A 21,031-nucleotide genomic window follows, 5' to 3' on the forward strand; every position below is an offset into this window, starting at 1 on the left:
TTTGGAAACAAATATTTAATAGACAATGTAAGATGTCATTAAATACAGGTCACACAAAAGTATATCAAAATTGAAAAACCTAAAAATACCAAGTAAAAATGTACCATTTTTGATACCTCTGTAAAAAATCTATGTGTGTTACATTTCATACCTTGTAGACTATTATTTTTATTACATTACTGTAAACAAATCTTTTTACAAGTACTTATGCAAGGATATTACACTAAATGTATTTTTAACATTCAAGGATTTCACTTTTTTAAATTGCAATGAAGCAAACTTTAATGACAAATCTACAGTTTCATTCTTCAGTTTCTCTGTCCTGGAAATATGTCTTAACACAGAAATATATATAATTGTCTTATAATTTCACACAATAATCAACACTGGCATTAATGCCAAGACTTTTACTCAAACATTTATAACATACAGTTTTTCAATCCATATTTAAAGATCCTGCTAAATGCATAAATATGTTCTAATATCAAGCAGAAAGCTTATGGTGTCTATAGCACTGGACATAATGATCATGCATTGTGGCAGCATTGAGTCAGTAGAATATAATTCTATGATATCCTCTGGTTAGAGCGGCATGTTGGCGTGTTTTTTCCACGGATTGGCCAGCTTTTTACTGGCTAACATGTCCAGGTCCATACAAATCTGTTTCCGTGTAGCACGAGGCTCAATTATGTCATCCACAAAACCTACAAAGAAATGGAAAAGATTTTTTATTGGTAGAGAGGAAGTTAAAGATTTATTAAATGTATTCATTCACAATAACACAGTTTATTAAAAAAAAAGGCTCAAAAGGACTACAGTGGACCTTAAAGAGGAAGCTTAGTAGGATTTATAAAATTTTTATATCATTCTGTCTTGTTTAAATGATAACAGTTCACATTCCGGACAAAAAAAAAGGCCCAAAAGGACTATTTTATACTGGTTTAACATCAATACATTGTATATTCTTATGCAATTAATTGAGCACTTATCTCCTAAAATAGGGAAGAATTCTTAAGACTCGTCAAAATTTCAGTAATTTAGTTGCCATGGCGCCTAAAAATTTTGATGGGCTCTAAAATTTTTCTACAAGTCTCCAAATTGGCAACCATTTAAAATTGACTTGGTGATCATATTACTGAACTGTAAACATGCATTTTCAATTTTTTTTATAATAATGAGCAGAACAATAGTTTAAAAGTAGGCAATGGGCACGTCTCTATATACTGTATACAGGGAAATTTTGCCCCCGTTTCATTTTCGCCCCTTTCGCCCTCTCCTTGATTGGGCAAATTTAAAATGACACCTCATAATTTCTTAAACAGAACTATGACTGGGTGAATTTAAAACGGGGCAAAATTGTTCACAAGTTCAAAAGGGCGAAAATAACCCTGTACACAGTATTGACTAATATTTCCATTTCTAATTGTTGATATGCAAATTATCCCATGTTTCCAACTATTGTTGATGCCCTGGCATACCCTCCTAACTAGACAGTGATTCCTTAAATGTAAGTTTTTAAATTGGCTAAGAAAAATTTTCCTGGCTACTAAAAATTTGCATTGGCAACTAAATCTTTTTGATTATAAGCCAATTGGGGCCTCAATGTCAGAGGTCACATAGAGGCCAGCAATAAAATATAAACTCTCAAACAAACTGAATCCAAGCACTGGATTTAAAGGGTAGCCACAAAGTACAATATGCATCATGCAAACCCCTTTTGACTATTCATTAGAGTCATAGTTCATTAGATTCTAACAGAACACACTCTGACAATTCTTTGTAAGTAATAGAAACTCTCACCTCTTTTGGAGGCCGGGAAAGGATTGGCAAAATTTTCCACGTACTCTGCCTCCTTCTTTTCCTGGTCCTTACCCCGGAAAATGATCGAGACAGCTCCCTGTCAAAACATAGCTGTACAATAAAACTGCTCATTCACAGGTTCAAAGAATATGCAAATAGACTTTGCAGTGTGTTCTTTTAAAATTGGAAACTTGTTCGTATTAAAATATTTCATGCATTTCAGAGATGTCAATTAGCACACTCTTGATTACAAGCGTATAACAGACAGTTGTATATATATATTTTTAATACTTTATCAGAGAACAAGCTGAGGCTGTTTTACAAAAATAAGACATCAAACATACTGACCTTTGCTCCCATGACAGCTACTTCTGCGGTGGGCCAGGCATAGTTGGTATCCCCCCTGAGATGTTTAGAACTCATCACATCATATGCTCCACCATACGCCTATAAATAAACAACTCAAATGTTCACAACTGAGCAATACATGTAGTATTTCACAAAAATGTACCATAGAAAATGTTATATTAAAGATACATGTACATGTATATGACTTTAAAAAATAAATGGATTTCTAATGCAAAATGGGCGTATAGTCACTTTAATTCATAACTTTTGAACAAACTTCATATTTGATATGCATACTCAACTAATTAAGCACTTTCAACTGACACCAAGGTCAATGACCTTGTGACCTTGACTGTGACCTCTATGCTAAAAATAGCTTTTTCAAACTTTCACCATAACTTCTGAACCATATGAGATAGAGACTTCTCTAGGTTTTCGGGACGTATTTGTTTTTGTCCTGTCTGTCTTTTTTGTCGGTTGTCAACTTTAACCTTCGCCATAACTTTTAAGCTGTGAGAGACAGAGACTTCATATTTGATGTGCATACTCAACTAATTAAGCACTTTCAACTGGCACCAAGGTCAATGACCTTGTGACCTTGACTGTGACCTATATGTTAAAAATAGCTTTTTCGAACTTTCGCCATAACTTCTGAACCATATGAGATAGAGACTTCAGATTTGGTGCATACTCCATTAATTAAATTCTTTCAAATACCAACAAGGTCAAGGACATTGTGACCTTGACTGTGACCTATATACTAAAAATAGCTTTTTCGAACTTTCGCCATAACTTCTGAACCATATGAGATAGAGACTTCATATTTGGTATGCATACTCCATTAATTAAGTTCTTTCAAATACCCACAAGGTCAATGACCTTGTGACCTTGACTGTAACCTATATGCTAAAAAAAGCCTTTTCGAACTTTCGCCACAACTTTTGAACCATAGGAGATAGAGACTTTATATTTGATATGCGTACTCCACTAATTGAGTGCTTTCAAATGACACCAAGGACAATGATCGTGTGACTTTGACTGTGACCTATTTGCTAAAAATTGCTTTTTAGAACTTTGTTGCCGCAGGGTGCATAGTGTTTCACAAACAAATCTTGTTTTTGTATTTTTTTGGTTTTTAATGTATCATGTATATATATTGATCTTTATCCAAAAATGTCAGGACTGGAAAAAATGTTATAATTAAGGAGATATCTTCAGAAAAAATGGAGACTATTTCTTTGAATGTAAATTGTTCAATACAGAGAAAATTAATAACAATAGAAATATTTGCAAGTTCTGTGAGTAAGAGTATTCTCCCTTATCACATTAGCCATCAAATCTGAGTACATGTATACTGTGCTTATTTTGTCTAATTCTTTTTTAAACTACATTTTTTATAAAAATGATCAGCTGAATTGTACTTCCTATAGAAAAATATCAAATCAAAATTAAAGAATATTTATATACTGAATTGCTATACATCAGTGCTGGTTTATGAAGCCTGACCTTTCGAGTAATAACTGTGATCTTAGGAACAGTGGCCTCAGCGTAGGCAAATAAAAGCTTGGCACCATTTCTTATAATTCCCCCATACTCCTGTGCAGTGCCTGATTAAAAAGGAAATAAAACAACATGAGTATCAAGCAAATAAAATCATTCTTTTCCAGATTTCATGAGAAGTAGCATCTGATTTTTAAATTAAAATTATCAAGTATATATTGCAGAACTGGACTGTTTTTTACCCAGACCATTACCAAGCTTAAGGCAAGACGATGGGCTTAAAGAAAAGCTATTGTGATGTATTTCTGACAAACCTGGTAAAAATCCTGGTACATCCACAAATGTCACCAGAGGGATATTGAAGGCATCACAGAATCTGACAAATCGTGCACCCTTCACTGAGGCATTAATATCTAAACAACCTGACAACAAATATAAAGATTTTACAGATAGTCCAGAAAACAAATAAATTAATGTCAATTTTCAATAAATTTTAGTTATCTTTGCACTTCAATAAATATGCTACCAAAATGGCCTTGTTATAAGAACTGGCTTATGAATTTGATGACCCTTGATGTTATAGACAGACTTTACCTGCAGCGACTTTTGGCTGATTCCCCACCATACCAACTGTCCTGCCATTCATTCTAGTAAATCCCACAACAATGTTCTTAGCATACATAGGCATGATCTCAAAGAATTCGGAATCATCAGCTACCTGGAGAAATAGACCAATCAGAAGTCATGAGAGATGAAGGTAGGTCAAAAATTAATTTTATCTCATTAAATTAATAAATTGTAAACTAATAATATTACTATATTAGCAGAGTATGGTTGATTTTTTATAATTAATTTTTTCAAGGAAACAGTCATCCTTATAAAATTTAAAAATTGAGGTCAAGCAATTTTTCGCAAAGATAATAATATTTTTAAATCATGTTTCTTGTTCTAATTTTGCCTCTTTCAGTTTTTTTTTTTATAATATAAATTCATTCCATTTGTGACAGTAGTAAAATTTTAAAAAGTTGAATTACAAAATTTCTCCTTACCCCTTTTATCACATCTTTAATGTCATATGCTGCTGTTGTTTCAAGGGGAACAACTGTGTCTAATCCTGCAACCTCTCTATCCCTGCATCAGAGAATAAAATCATTTTACATGAGAATTAATGCAATATGACTGCATAGAAAACAAATGTGCATAGAGAATTAGAGAATGCAACACAGTATACATTTATTTACATGTGTGATGAACTAAATAAACAAACACGAGGAAAAATCAGAAAAACATTTTCATCCTTATCATAAGCACATTTTATTTTTCCAAAAGAGAGAGAGAAAGAACTAAAGGAACTCTTTTCAGCTTCTTGAATTTTAAAGATACATTTTCTGATCTGTTTTTAGACATGGAAATAAATCAAACATTGCTTTTCCTTCGAGGTGATGTAAAAATGCTTGAAATGTTATTTAAACACCCAATTTTATGCTAACGCCCCCAAAATCTACCTGATTCAAGATCAATAATTTACCGCCTGTCAATCATTAAAAAAACAATAGCTTCTGATTTGATTGACAGGTCAGCTACCCGTGCTACCTGATGATAGTCTGAGTTTGTGTCCTTTGAAAACGATTGCCTGGTCACGCGTCAAACACTTTCATGTAGCCGCCTTGTATACACGGGGGTTAAAAAAAGAATCTTGGTAAAATTTTATTTTAAAAACAATTGAGAGTAGATAAATAAAACATGACTTCATAAAATATTTGCTTTTAATCTCAACGGCTATATTGTATTTTAGGCGATATGTCCTCCAAGATATCTGCTCTGTAGAATTTAGACCAGTCTGTGCACGGAAACGCTATTTGCCGATTAAAATTGGATTATGGAAAATAGGAAAAGATATTTAGCACAAACGGCACGGATAAAAAATTCCTTTATCTGATGTTTTATCTACTTATATATGAATACAATCTATACCATGTTCCATTGTAAAGTTCTGAAATGTCAGAAACAGCTGTCGAGTTTCGAGATTGTAACTTTTAGTTCGAATTTCCTAACATCTGTCAATACCCAATATTCGAAATTAAAAATGAATATATACAGCCAAAGATCAATTCTTAAAAGTATTTTAAAAAAAATATCTCGCAAACAATAAAAATTTTTAATCACACCGTACGAACACCCGGAAATAGTGAATATTTTCGACACTATTGTTGATCAGAACGTAGGCAATATTCCTATCGCGGTACGGTACATTGTCACACGACAGATAGGCCTACCTATGAATGAATTTTTTTTTTTTTTTATTTTGATATTTACACAAGTTTACCGGTAATTAAAAAAAGATATATTTACTTTGTAGGTTTACTCTGTGTTCTTTTCTTTAATTTGTCATCTTTTAAAATATAAAAACGATATTTCTTTACAATTTTTTTCTTCATAAGATATCGCTGAAATTATTTATAAAAAAAATTTTATATAGAAATATTTCAATTATTTCAAGTAGTTTCACTCAAATTTAGACACGAAACACGGAATGTTGACCCTGATACCAGACACAGACTTCCTGTGTAATGCTACGTGTATGTAGATTTTTGACATCTTGGGTATTGGGGGTCTCCAGGTAAATAACACCACTGTTACTTGGACCACTCCCCCTCCTCAGGTAACCGTACGGTAAAAAAATTGGGTCTTTAAGTAAGCTTGGCTTCTCATTCCTCCCCCCTGCATATTAATTTAGGATAAAGAATTACACAATTCTATTTTATAGAAAATCCAGCTCCTCCTTACCAAGGGTCACTGCAGTCCCTGATGGGGGAGGGGTCTTGATTACTGAGGGGGAGGAAATTAAAGAAGTCCCGGACCTGTAGCAGGGTCTCCACATCATTCTCAAATGCTCCATGGGCCACACCTATCAAAGACAAAAACTCAATATATAGCTAATATCTATTCAATCTCAATTGCTTAGAGAGCTACACTTACCAATTTTATACATTTTTATGGTTAAATGGTTTTAATTTTCCTGATTTTCGAAGATTTATTCCTAAATACTTATATTTTCCTAATATACTGTAAAATCACATATTTTCATGAGGACAATTTTTTTAGGTTTGAGAGAGAAAAATTGATATGTGGGGATTAGATTTTGAGGTTTTTTTTATAATCATGATTCAACAGCCAATAACAGGTAAGAATTGTACAACCTACCTGAGGTTCCTGTGTGAGTTTTGGCTCCACCCAGCTCCTCCTGAGTGACCGTTTCCCCGGTAACCGACTACAATATCAAAATTAATAGAAATCATTCTTGATGCTAAAACTACAAAACCCAATGAATAAAATGAGGGGAAGTACATGTAAGTGTGGAAGTCAAGAAAAATCAGACAGAATGTGTTAAAACTTAAGATCTAAATCAGTTGACATTGCATGTATTGAAAGATGAAGACTCTGACACTCAGGTCCCATGTGATTGTCAAATAGGTTATTTGGTAAATACTATTGTCACAGAAAAGTAAAATTTGAAGGAAAAATAAAAACAATGAGAGATGTTGTCATTTTGTAAGGTTCAAACTAAAATACAGTTTTAATGATAGTAACGTAACCCCCTCTCCTTTCCCTTCTGAATTGAAGAAGAAAAACGCTAAAGGTTTTAAAAGAAAAACGCTAAAGGTTTTAAAAGAATTACAAACTTTACATTTACACACAACAATCACACGTGAAGCATAAAGAAAAAGTTCTTTATGCTTGGAAAATATTTCTTAAATTTTCAGTAATGCACTATCAGTAGATATATATGTTGATGTAAATATTATAATTTCTGGTGACATATAATTAATTTCATAATATACATGTGTAACATTTTGGATCATTTTAATAAAGATGATATTTCTTATGATCTATAAAAAATTGATTATTATTAAAAAATTATTCAAATTCACCTCATCACTAAAAATTAACAATTTATTCCATATAATGATATTCATTAATTTGGCTCTCCTTCTCTAGCTGTTTTATTTGTTTAGACATCCCTAAGGATTATTGAAGTGTAAACATGATCTCCTTCAGAATCCAGCTTATCACCACAGCTGTGTCTATAATCCAGTGATATACTTATCTGTTTACATATCTCTCCCTTTTCAGGGATAAAAGTTATGACTGTATCACCACGTCTAGACTTTCAAGCAATTATACTCCAGCTGCACTTACACAGCATGTCAATGAGAGTCAAGTTAACCTAAAACAAGGGATCTAATATCAAAGTCATAAGAGCCTTCAAAACAGACCTTAAGGTCATTGAAGATAAATCGTTATGATAAAAAAAAATTGTATGAAAAGCAGAGAGTACTAGTGCAAACTCTGATAAGCATGCTCCCATGGTGTCCCTCGCTAGTTCAAAAATTGGCTGGAATTTCCCCCTACTGAGCCCCTCACTGCTCCCATCAAGAGGAGATTAAAAAGTGATCAGAAGCTGGGAAGTTTCAACAGACAGCGATCTGAGGCACTGCTCAATGGTGGATTTATACTGCTGGTTTACTAAATCCTTAGTCTGGTAAGACTGTTAAATCTTGTTAAAGCAGATGATAAATCATATCTAATTGTAGCTTTCAGGTGTATGATTGAAGCCTGGTTAAGAAATCTCTATACTAAAACTAGAGTGTCTATAGTGTCATTCACTGTTATCAAGTAACTTCGTACTGTTACCCAGAATAACTTCCCATATCAAGTATGTACATATAAATATATCACTTCTCTGGGTCATATTTATAAACCTTTTGGTCATGAAATGAATTCATTATTCTTAAGTTGTATAGTTACAAGTAATTAATGCAGCTGCACTAGAAATTTTTCTCAAGTTACATAATAATGGTTAACATGGTTGAATCTAACGCAATACATTCAACCATTAGAATTCCTCTTTGTAGATTTTTCACATATTTTCTTTAATTTTTAGTGAGTTACACAGTGAATGGACAGCAGATGTTTGATGTACTAGCTTTGACAACTATTACGATTCACCTGAACATAAAAATTTGACGTAAAGGAATAAACACTATGACTCTATACAATATTCTGTGCAGCACTATTGCTATGGAAGTAAGTTTTCTGCCACCAGAGTAACCTAATACTGAGACCTATATAAATGACTTCCAAAAAATCTTACACTGTGAGCAGAAGAATGAAGTGGATAAAAAGAGATAAAGACTTTGTGTAATGTGTTTAACATGATGTCAGCTACTGTAACAGTGTTCACTTCCCTAAACTCACAATATATAACAGTTTAAGACAGACCCTACACATCTCGTTCTATTCATTGTCATCTTGTCATGCATTATGAGGCTCCGTGCGACGACCCTACGATTCACCGTACCCATGATTCTTCTGCTGTATACAGGCGTCATGCTACTCATACAGGTCGGGATTCCTTACACCCAGGACCCAGAGGAGGAGGTTATTGTTCCACCAAATGATCCTGGCATGGATGGAATTCTGGGACAAAAGTGGATTTTCCACATTCAAAAAGAGGCTCCTCAGTTAAAAATACCCCAAGATCATGGCAAAATCCATAGCGATCTTCCAATAAAGAAAAAATCGGCCTTCAAAAAGTTAGGTTCTTTTGTGTATGTGTACTCAACATATTTAGAAAACAGAAAACCTGACAGCAATAAAATCAGAATGATAGTGTTGCGAAAACGTCAGGGAGAGGCTGAAATACAATGTCATTTCAGAGGAAGTGGGAAACTGTACAGAAACGTCACTGCGACGTACAGAGAAATGAGTGAAAACCATGGTAGGCATTACGGAGGATGGGTGTACGAGTGTGACATTCCAATCTCAGTTCTGGCTAAATACAAACAGCGTAACACTGATCTCTTTTACATGTCTCTATCATGTAATGGAGGGCCAATGGTTAAGATTAAAGGTAGGTCCTCCGACCCTTAGCAAACCTATACATAGACACAAGCTAGGCCTGTGTGTGCCTCCATTATTTGGGGAACTGTCAATATCAGCTGTCATCCAATTCATTGAGCTTTGGAAAATTTTAGGAGCATCTCACTTCACTTTTTATCTTCATGACATTTCACCTTCCATTGGCCACCTCCTGAATTTCTACAAGTCTAAAGGGGAGGTAACTCTGCTGAACTGGAGACTTCCTGACCACATACAGAACACAGAGATCTGGTACCACGGTCAGTTACTGGCCATTCAGGACTGTCTCTATAGGAACATGTCTCAATTCCACTACCTAGGGTTTGTGGACCTTGACGAATTCATCATTCCAACCATCAACTACACCCTGCTAGAGATGATAGAAGAGCTGGAATTGGCTGGAAACTACAGTGACTCTGTAAATACTGGGATGGCATTCAAAAGTGCCTTCTTTGCTCCCAATCAAATTCTTGATACAGAGCAATATCTAACTTATCTACAGCTCCTTGTGAGAACAAGATCTTTCAGTTCCACGAGAACTAAACTGATTGTTCAGCCCCTAAAAGTGGAGGAGATGGGTATTCATCATGTTAGCAGACACCTAAAACATTCAATGTTTGTAACTGATGTGGACCCTGCCATTGCTAAGATCCACCACTATAGATCATGTGCCAAACACTTTGATTCTGAGGCCAGGTGTTTACCTGAAGTAAGGGATGACACAATACTGAAATACGCAGAGAAACTAGTTACAAATTATAAAAACATCATCAAGAAATCCCTCCCACTGTTCATGCCAAAAGACTAATCGTCCAACAGCTCAAGAAATATGCATTTGTTAAAATTTGTTAAAATGCTCAATTGTATATACATGTACGAATGTTCGAGTTACGTCACACAGTGTAAAATGTGAAGGTCCTTATTACCGGTAAATGTTATTTATAAGTAAGTTACAAAATATCAAGTAGTACTGTGACATACATAATATACCATAATACAATGTATTATGCTTATAACCATGCTAATGTGCCAAAGATGAAGCCCACTTTTTGTACAAAACAATAATGATAATAAACAGATATTCAAATTGTCATGTTACAAGTGTAAACAGAGAATGACTTTGCTCCCAAAACAGGGATTTATCTACAGTAGCTATAGTAAAACATAACAAGCAAATTCAAAGAATTGTGGTCCCCCGCTTTCGGTGTCTTTGTAAGTGAAATTTCATTTTTTTGACATATTGTGTCTAATATGAAAACACTATCATATTTCATTTATTTAGAAATTATCACTGAAGTTAATTTTTTTAAAAATAAGGTCAATTGTGAAGGTCAAGGTCAAGGGGTAAGAATCAAAGCATGCTTGGAAATATCTTGTCACAGGTAATGCACATGTCAACTATGAAAGTCCCATCACTTCTCAATATAAGGAACAAGATGTGTTTGTGAAAAACAGATGACCTCGTATGGCAACATAACAAAGATTTAACATTTCTGAAATGCAAATGAAATATATTTGATATACCCAAAGCAGGGTTTTCAGACAAGAAATACGATTGTGAAATACAACCCCCCCCCCTGTTCAAAAGAAAGTTATGGCCAAGGATAAATTTTTGAAAGACAGGTCAAACTCCAAGGTGAAAGGATATGTTGATTTCTTAAAAAAGGTCACAAGTAATACATATGTGAAGGATGAAAACCCTAACATAAACCGTTCAATAGTTATGGCCAAGGTAAAAGTTTTGGAAAAGTAAGTTAATCTCCAAGGTCGAGGTCAAAGGGTCAAAGTTCTTGGTATCCAATGAAAGGTCTTCTCATAAGGATTACATATTTGAAGTACGAAAGCCCTAGTCCTTACCGTTCAAATGTCATGGTCAGGGTTAAACTTTTTTTCATAAGTACAGAAATCTCCAAGGTCAAGGTCAAAATGTCAGAATGGTTGGTATCCAATGAAAAGCCTTGCCACAAAAAATACATATGTGAAATATGTAAGTCCTAATTTCTACCATTCAAAAAATATGGTCAAGGTATAAGTTTTTTCAAAAGTACGGAAATCTCCAAGGTCAAAAGGTCAAAGTTGTTGGTATCCAATGAAAGGTCTTGCGACAAAAAAATACATATATGAAAAAATATTAAGTCCTGGCTACCGTTCAAAAGATGTGGTCATAGTCAAAGTTTTTGAAAATAAGTTCAATCTCCAAGGTCAAGGTCAAAGGGTCAAAGTTATTGGTATCCAATGAAAGGTCTTCTCACAAGAATTACATATGTGAAGTTCGAAAGCCCTAGCCTTTTTTGTTCAAAAGTTATGATCAAGGTTCAAGTTTTTTCATAAGTACGGAAATCTCTAAGGTCAAGGTTAAAAGGTCAAATTTGTTGGTATCCAATGAAAGGCCTTGACGCAAAAAATGCATATGTGAAATATGAAAGTCCTAGTTTTTACCATTCAAAAGATATGGCCAAAGAAAAAGTTTAGGTTTTTTTGTGTAAAAGTGGGTCAAACTCCAAGGTCAAAGTCAAAAGGTCAAATATGGTGGTACCCAAAGAAAGGTCTTCTCACAAGGGATACACATGTGAAATATGAAAGTCATAGCTCCACTAAATCAAATGTTATGGGCAAGGTTAAAGTTTTTGTGACGGACGGACAGACGGACGGACTGACAGACTGACGGACAGACGAATGAGATTTAATGTCCCCTCGCTTTCGCGAAAGCGGGGGACAATTATGGCAAACAGGCTTATAATGAATTCATGCTAACAGCCAAGAGATTTTTAATCCCTGTGGTTTTAAAACATATTGTAACATTAACAGATTTAACGTACCGATTACGTTTATAACAAATCAAAATTGCAATTCCCTTAGACTAGTACTTCATTATAAGCATGTTCTACTGTATTTTGTCTGTCCACCCATTTCACGTAAGGGCCGACAGAAAGTTTTGACTTTCGACATCAGCGCTGGATGTGTGAATATACTTTGGAAGTCTGTGGGGCATGTTCCCCTGGGAATCCTGAGATCAATGTTGCTAAAATCTGCCTTTTGAGAGCTAATCTGACATTCATTTCTGGAATTATCATAGACAAATATATTCTAAATGTTACATGTATGCTTGATCAGGATAATTCTGTAACTAAATATAAAATTTTGACATTTTTTTAAAGAAGGAAAGGTACCTTTTATGGGTCGTTAAAATGGCAATATTTACATCCATTGAATAATTTCTCCTTTATTTCTTAAGAAAACCCATTGCGTTAATCACTGCATGAACTACATTAGGCTTATCGCCTGTACAGATTTCTTGATCAGTGGCCATTCCATCAATGAAACGTATAAAGACGTTCAAATCATTAATACAATAATTAATCTTTTTAATCCTACTTTAAATGATTACTTAAAGACAGATATAATATAAACAATAAAATGTCTTTCTTTGTTTGTTATTACTGGAATTAGCGGTCGCAGCTATTGCAGAAAAGAATTACATAACCCGCTTACGCGGGTTATGTATTTTTTCTGCAACAGCTGCTTCCGTTAATTCCAGTAATAACAAACAAAGAAAGCATTTTATTGTTTAATTGATAATTCCCTGCCAAAGTAATGTTTATTAGCTCACCTGAGCTGAAGGCTCAAGTGAGCTTTTCTGATCAAAATTTGTCCGTTGTTTGTTGTCGTCGTTGTCGTCGGCGTCGTTGGCATTGTTGTCGTCGTTAACTTTTCACATTTTCGACTTCTTCTCAAGAACCACTAAGCCGATTTCAACCAAACTTGGCACAAAGTATCCTTAGGTGAAGGGAATTCAAGTTTTTCAAATGAAAGGCCATGCCCTTATTCAAGGGGAGATAATTCAGAAATAGTGAAAATTTGATGGTATGATTTAAAAATCTTCTTCTCAAGAACCACTGTGCCATGAAAGCTGAAACTTATAGGCAAGCATCCTCAGGTAGTGTAGATTCAAGTTTGTTCAAATCATGACCACTGGGGGTAGGGCAAGGCCACAATGGGCGATCAAAGTTTTACATAGAAATTTAGAGGAAAATTCTTTAAAATCTTCTTCTCAAGAACCACTGTGCCAGGAAAGCTGAAATTTATAGGCAAGCATCCTCAGGTAGTGTAGATTCAAATTTGTTAAAATCATGACCCCCGGGGGTAGGGCGGGGCCACAACGGGCGATCAAAGTTTTACATAGAAATTTATAGGAAAATTCCTTAAAAATCTTCTTCTCAAGAACCACTGTGCCAGGAAAGCTGAAACTTATAGGCAAGCGTCCTCAGGTAGTGTAGATTCAATTTTGTACAAATCATGACCCCCGGGGGAAGGGCAGGGCCACAATGGGCGATCAAAGTTTTACATATAAATTTATAGGAAAATTCTTTAAAAATCTTCTTCTCAAGAACCACTGTGCCAGGAAAGCTGAAACTTACAGGCAAGCATCCTCAGGTAGTGTAGATTCAAGTTTGTTCAAATCATGTCCCCGGGGGTAGGGCGGGGCCACAATGGGCGATCAAAGTTTTACATATAAATTTATAGGAAAATTCTTTAAAAATCTTCTTCTCAAGAACCACTGTGCCAGGAAAGCTGAAACTTACAGGCAAGCATCCTCTGGTATTGTAGATTCAAGTTTGTTCAAATCATGTCCCCGGGGGTAGGGCGGGGCCACAATGGGCGATCAAAGTTTTACATAGAAATTTATAGGAAAATTCTTTAAAAATCTTCTTCTCAAGAACCACTGTGCCAGGAAAGCTGAAACTTACAGGCAAGCATCCTCTGGTAGTGTAGATTCAAGTTTGTTCAAATCATGACCCCCGGGGGTAGGGCGGGGCCACAATGGGCAATCAAAATTTTACATATAAATATATAGGAAAATTCTTTAAAAATCTTCTCAAGAATAGCAAAGGCATGAATGATCATATTTTTATGGAAGCATCGTCAGGTAGTGGACATTCAATTTTGTTAAAATCATGACCCCTGGCGGTAGGGCGGGGCCATAACATGGAATTCAAGTTTTACATAGAAACATGTAGAAAAATTTTTTTAAAAATCTTCTTTTCAATGATTAGTCCTATTCATATGGAAGCATTCTCAGGTAGTGTAGATTCAATTTGTTTAAGTCATGACTCCACAGGGTAGGGCAGGGCCACAATGTAAGTTCAAATGTAAAGGGCAACAAGAAAACATTGATGTAACCATCAATTTTCGCCTAGGAAATATATAAAGTAAACAATGGAAATGAGTCTTGATCATCAAACCTCTTCGATATGTGTGAAAAGGCATGCATCTGATTGATGGAGACAATAGTCGCGAATATTTTGAAAACTTAAAGTCGGATAAAAATCAATCAAAAACGATACCATTTTAAACTTGATCAATTCCTCAAGTAAATGTTGGCTGCAAAAAGTATAAATTGAAGTTAGACACATGCACCACCTATATTCAAAAATGTATTAATTTTCAATTTTAGAATACAGAACAGGAACTGTGCCAGGCACGTAGCATCGTTTTTGAAAGTGGGGGGGCCAACCTGAGAAATTTTTTTTTTACTTACCTGAAAAAGTTGACAAGCAAAAAAAAAAAAAAAAAAAAAATCCTATTTCGTGGGGGGGGGGGAGTAGTGGCCAACTTTTTTCAAGTCCAACTATTTTTCAATTAACTTTTGGGGGTCAATTTCCTTTATAACACTACACTGTGCTGAAATGTGGGGGGGAGCCAACCTTCCTTTCAGTAAACATTTTCTATAGTAAAGGTAATGTCGGGAGAAAAAGTGGGGGGGGCAGGCCCCCCCTGGCCCCCCCTGATACTACGTGCCTGTGTGCAGAGTACGTTTTTATGCGAGAAGTAAAATTCAATGTTCTAAAAAAAGGGACCTGTCATTTTTTCGATAGTAAATGATAAGAAACTTTACATATTAAATATGAAAAACATATATATTTTTACAGATTTACTTTCTGGAAGTAAATATATTTTGTACCTCGTAATTTATAAAGGGAAAGAACATTCTGATTAACAATCTTTTCAATGTTTAGAAAACCTTTAATTCCGAATAACTACTTCCACCCTAATCCCCATACACCAACACTTAAACTTATATGTATAGAGCAGCCAGGTCCTCCGGGCTGCAATAAAGCCACAGGTAGTCAAAGAAATTATTAACATGAAAAGGGTTTTTCTCAATAGTCTGATTAAATTTAAAGTGACCTCAGGGTGACAACACCCACCTACCTTGCATATTGGCCCTACTTTGCTTAAGATTTTTAAGAATTCTTTCCAAAGAAGATTCTGACCATGTAAGTGTGTGCCTAATCACCCCACCAAGATTAATAATTTAATTTTTCAATTTTAATGATTTAAGGATTTTTAATGATTTAATTTTTAATTTTTAACTACAAAAGCAACACAACTGGAATCTTTTCTTATGACTTAAATGGTTTTTGTGTTCTGGAGAATATTTTTCTCTCATATAAATTAGATCTCCAGTCATATCCCAAGGTCTAGCTGCAGAACTGTAGCTCTCTGCTTGAGAAAATTTGCACAAATAAAGCAGAGAGCTACAGATCCAAGCATAGTAAAAACCGATCGATTTAGGCCACCTTTCTTTCACTTGCTTCGGGCATTTTTTTTGTATTTTATGTTAAACCCCCCCTCACCCCCCACTATATGTATCTCATTATTTTAAACCATGTATTTTACTCCTATTTTTGATACTTCATTAACCTTTCAATGGTCCCAAACATCCCTTTATGGTTTTGGAATATTGGTTTAAAAAATTCCTATTCTGACCTCCATGTTAGGGACAGTGTGAAATTTTTTTTGTCTAAGAACATTTACTTGCTGGAAAATGTTAATAAAAAAATTCTGGAGGTTCAAATATTATGAATATTGACAACAAAGAATACAAATGTGAAAAGAAATGAGATAAATAAAACTCAAGTGCAATATTTTAGGAAGACAGCAATGTCAACATTAGAATGCATTTTTTACTGATACTGTACGTGTACATATTTTGGCGAATTCAAAATTTAACGCAGTCAATGGATATGGAGTTGTTGGCGTAATCAAGAATTAGCACTACACATGTTCTTGCCGTATATTCTACTTATAAATTATTTCGTAGTGGTGTTCATGAATTAGCGCATCGTTCTCTGCGCCAAAGCCGCTAAAATATGAAGCCCATTTTTTTTTTAAATACACATACAGTATTCCACTCATAATATATCTAGATCTAGGTGTTGTTTGTTTATCTGTGCACAGAATATTAAAAAAACATTTTTACTCAACAAAGAAATCCACGAAAATTGATGTTTCACTGATAATGATAAAACCACAATATTTGCATTGAATTATAAATCATCGAAGTTCATCATTCCATGGTTCACGGGCTGTGCTGAGAAAATGATATATACTGAGCTCATTTTCTTAAATTGAGGGAACAGCCATCACTATTAAATGAGACTGAGGTGAATTTTGATTTCTGGTTATGATTGCATTTGTAAGTCATTCAACAATTTTTGTCCAAGTTCTAACATTATAATTCCGACACTTTAAACACACTCAAAAATACATAATTATGGAAAGTAAATATATTTACCTTTACTACATCTGGACCGGTGATGAACAGGTATGATGTATCCTACAATACAAAGATATGGGAATTAAAGTACAGTTATGCAGAGAGAACTACAATAGTACAAAGATGGTACTTTGATAGTACTGGTACTTTGGGTATAACAATTTAATACTTACTTTAACCATAAAAATAAAATCTGTTAAGGCTGGAGAATACACAGCTCCACCTGAAAACAAAATTAGGTTTAATAAGTCTTCATACCTGACTATTACCTGTGCATATGAGCTTATAAAAAAAATTATTTTTTATTTCTTTCATAAAATATCTATAGGTATAAACAAGTATGTTTTCAAGTTAATTTTAGTTGAGTTCATTCATTTTAATGAAGATTGATACAATCTGTAATTACATATAGTTACCATGGTAAGTATACAGTCATATAATGTAATAAAGACCATAAGTGGGAATGAAATTTACTAAAAAGTTGCTAAAATACATGTCCATCATTTTTGTTTGAGGTTGATCATGTAGATTGAAAAAAGGTACCTGCACATGGACCCATGATAAGGGAAATCTGTGGAATAACACCTGATGCATTGACATTTCTCTGAAAACAGAATGAGTCATGTTAAAGAATTTTACCAGTAACAAACACTCAGTTTGAACTTTTATACAAGTTACTCAGTGTAGAATTTAATAAAGACATATGTCCGCTGTCAAAAATATTACAGTGAGTTTTATTAAAAAGATCAATCATCATCCTACCTGGAAGATATCAGCATATCCAGCAAGTGATTGGACGCCCTCCTGAATTCTGGCCCCGCCTGAATCATTCAGACCAATCACAGGAGCTCCCACTAACATAGCCTGGTCCATAATCTGTCAATCAACATTAATTTTTATATGGGTTAAATAACTGTGTTTGTGTTATCTACACTTGCAAATATTTTAATGGCTCTAGTACACTTATTTCAATTTTTTTCTTCAATGACCCTCATTTTTCCTCTTTTTTTTTCACCAGTACTTATGTTCCAACTCAATATATTTCATTGGCTGTTAAAACTATTTATAGATTTAAACAAGAGATCCGTGAACTCTACACTGTGAATTAAACTATCAGAGTTGTCAAATTGTAAGAAACTTATATTCACATTGTCACTTATAAAAGCAGAGCTACCAACATTCTGAAATGACAAATAGTAAGGCAGGGTGTAGGGACCACCTAGGTCCCCTGCCTCTGAAGATGTTTTGTAAATGGACATGCAATCTGAGGCATGTTTCCATATTGTTTACTGTAGAACACTGACATGAATGTGATCAGCCTTTTAAAACCGAAATGATGATACAAGCAAGCATTGTGAGAATTATGAATATATTATATATAAAAGCAGAAATTATAGACTGCCAGCCATGAAAATACCGGTATTATAAACTTTGAACGAGAAAAACTGAAAGCGGAAGAATATAGAGAGAAATCATAAGGCGTATTTTAGACGCTGATTTCGTACTCCTTACGCCAAAATCGTAAGGGTTGGCAGCTCTGTAAAAGCCAAAGCATCAAAGGATGAAATTATCAAAATTCTAAACATCATCAGATTTGAAATGACAAAGTTGAAGCTATAGCAAGGATTGTTTCCTGTACTTTTGTTGCTAATTTTCATGCTTTAAATTGATATTAAGGATAATGTTCCAAGGTCTCAATGTATACCACCTTAAACTGTGACCTTTATTGCTATGGTTCTAACTTTTGTATCTAATGTGAAGGAGAGATTCTGAACAATGGATATCCAAATACACAGCAACATGTCCAATGACATAAACTAAGAACACGCATTTGATAAAGCCAAAATTGTTAACCTATTTATAGTACTGCTTTACCTTGCAAATCTTCTTTGCATGGGCCCCAGACAAACTTCCACCAAATACAGTAAAATCCTACAAAAAAGATATGTATATTGATCATAAAGCGTGGTTAAGACATGAATATAGCTAAATTATCCACCCTCCCTCAACCCCCCACCCCTCAAAAAAAAATTCTAGATTAGGCCAGATAAAATTAATCTTTAGATTCTCATCCTAATTTACTATAAAATCGGGGCGGGTGGGCGGATTTTATTTTTTATTTTTTATAATTGTTAAATTGTAAGTATCAACAAAAGATTGACTCTTCGTACACATTTCTTTTTAATAATGTTAATGCCAATATGAATAAATTTTACTCTTTTCATATTCTTTTAAATATCTAAAGAAGATTCTTGCTTTTGAAAAATTAAATATTTATCGTTACTTAACAAATTATCAAGTACACATATACGGCACACACCAAACAAAATGAGATGGGGATACCAGTATATTGTATTTGCAGGACTTCTCATCGGCCTCTCCCCAAATACCTTTTAGTTTTACCAACAAATCCCTCTGTTTTGGGTAAAATATAAATTTCCACCTTCCTCAAAAATTTGATCGTTCTTGAGACTTAACATGTTCGACATTAAAATAGGTCATATTTGCAAAATCTATAAAGTATTCTAATAAGATATTCTATTGTAAAACCTAGGTCTGAAAAATTTTAAGATTTGACATTTTTTTTAGCTCTTAGCATTCTCTAAAGTCTGCCAACAATGTTTTTTTTTTTCAAAGTAAAATCACACACAGCTGGAGATCGTTAAAACTTGTGTCATTTTCCTTGTCTATTTTAGTTAGTTAACATCTCTCTAAAAAAATTGCTCATGCCAGTGAAATTATCTAATGTGTTTATGCTATTTTTTCTCTGTCTTCTCTATACTGACAAATTATCTCTTCCTTCCATATTTAAACTGCTTTTATTGCCGATTTTTCTCCATTCTTCACATGGTTCTTTTATTATAAATAGCGACACGCGACTTTTACTACAGACGGGAGATAACTCTTAAACTTTGATCCAAATTCTTGCAGAATGAAAACACGTGAAAATACTTTAATTAACACCCAAAAATCAAAATAAAAAACACTGGGGCGGGACATTTTTAGAGGGGCGGGCGGGGATGAGAATCTAAAGATTAATTTTATCTGGCCTTATATGCATTTATATGAAAGGCTAGATTTTCCAACTGCAAGTTTTGGACACTGACTTGTCCAAAGGCTAGTTGTATGGTTTGTCTCAAGAGATGATATTGGTATAAAAACTTCTATTCACACACATTAAGAGTATGTAGGGACCAAAACTGATCACTTAATGATGAACATTAGTAAATCATACATAAAAGCTAGTGAAAATTCTGACATACTGGAACTCCACAAAATACTCTAATACGGATTCTTTACATGTTCCCCTGAGCTAAAATTCCAATATACCCACACTACCACACTCCTTAATATTCATAGTAAGTAAGTCATATGCTGATTTTTATATTATATTTACAAATGCCTGACCCATGTGTATCCCTCCTACAAGATAGTTACTAGTATCTACAGAGTGTGGTTATAACTTACCTGTGAGAAGACAAAGCACACTCTGCCATTGATGGTTCCTCTGCCTGTGACTACACTATCACCAGGGTACTGAAAAGGTATGTTGTCTGATATTACTGGTAATAATAATTAGCATATAGCAATAATTAATTTAAGCAGTTCTTGGTTACCGTTATCTTCTATTGATTAAATAATCATTTGATGTTGATGACAACAATTTAGAGGATAAAATTGACACTGAAAATAGAGATGATAAATCCACCCTTCTCTTCATATCATGAATTTTCCCCCTTATACCCATTCCACATATAGCTCCCTTACAAAGAATTGCAAAAACTCTAGCATTCAATAGTGTATATATTTTCAAGACGGATTGGGAGCTCTAAAAGTTAAATTGTTAATAGTTTTTATTTTGATGACATGAATGTTGAACATCATTTAACCATGCAAGTG

The 21,031-nt window shown here is 34.2% G+C and overlaps 1 protein-coding gene and 1 pseudogene across 1 annotated transcript in view; one reads left to right on the forward strand and one right to left on the reverse strand.

Annotated features, from left to right (window-relative positions):
• The window catches only part of LOC134229818 (propionyl-CoA carboxylase beta chain, mitochondrial-like), a 22,436-nt gene continuing 1,405 nt past the window's right edge, over positions 1–21,031 (reverse strand). Inside the window, exons 3-17 of the mRNA XM_062711613.1 lie at positions 20,600–20,668; positions 19,007–19,063; positions 17,894–18,007; positions 17,675–17,735; positions 17,305–17,354; positions 17,150–17,191; positions 6,853–6,919; positions 6,436–6,556; positions 4,698–4,779; positions 4,243–4,366; positions 3,963–4,070; positions 3,655–3,755; positions 2,149–2,247; positions 1,801–1,897; positions 1–704 (exon numbers count right to left, since the gene is read on the reverse strand). Coding sequence (XP_062567597.1) covers positions 583–704; positions 1,801–1,897; positions 2,149–2,247; positions 3,655–3,755; positions 3,963–4,070; positions 4,243–4,366; positions 4,698–4,779; positions 6,436–6,556; positions 6,853–6,919; positions 17,150–17,191; positions 17,305–17,354; positions 17,675–17,735; positions 17,894–18,007; positions 19,007–19,063; positions 20,600–20,668 — 1,314 coding nt within the window. The 3' untranslated portion in view covers positions 1–582. The remainder of the gene's footprint in view (positions 705–1,800; positions 1,898–2,148; positions 2,248–3,654; positions 3,756–3,962; positions 4,071–4,242; positions 4,367–4,697; positions 4,780–6,435; positions 6,557–6,852; positions 6,920–17,149; positions 17,192–17,304; positions 17,355–17,674; positions 17,736–17,893; positions 18,008–19,006; positions 19,064–20,599; positions 20,669–21,031) is intronic.
• LOC134229819 (beta-1,4-galactosyltransferase galt-1-like) lies at positions 8,056–10,394 on the forward strand (annotated as a pseudogene).

The sequence above is a fragment of the Saccostrea cucullata genome, unplaced genomic scaffold (assembly GCF_032062105.1).
Source record: "Saccostrea cucullata isolate Sc308-1 unplaced genomic scaffold, CSIRO_AGI_Scuc_v1 ctg114, whole genome shotgun sequence".
Taxonomy (NCBI): domain Eukaryota; kingdom Metazoa; phylum Mollusca; class Bivalvia; order Ostreida; family Ostreidae; genus Saccostrea; species Saccostrea cuccullata.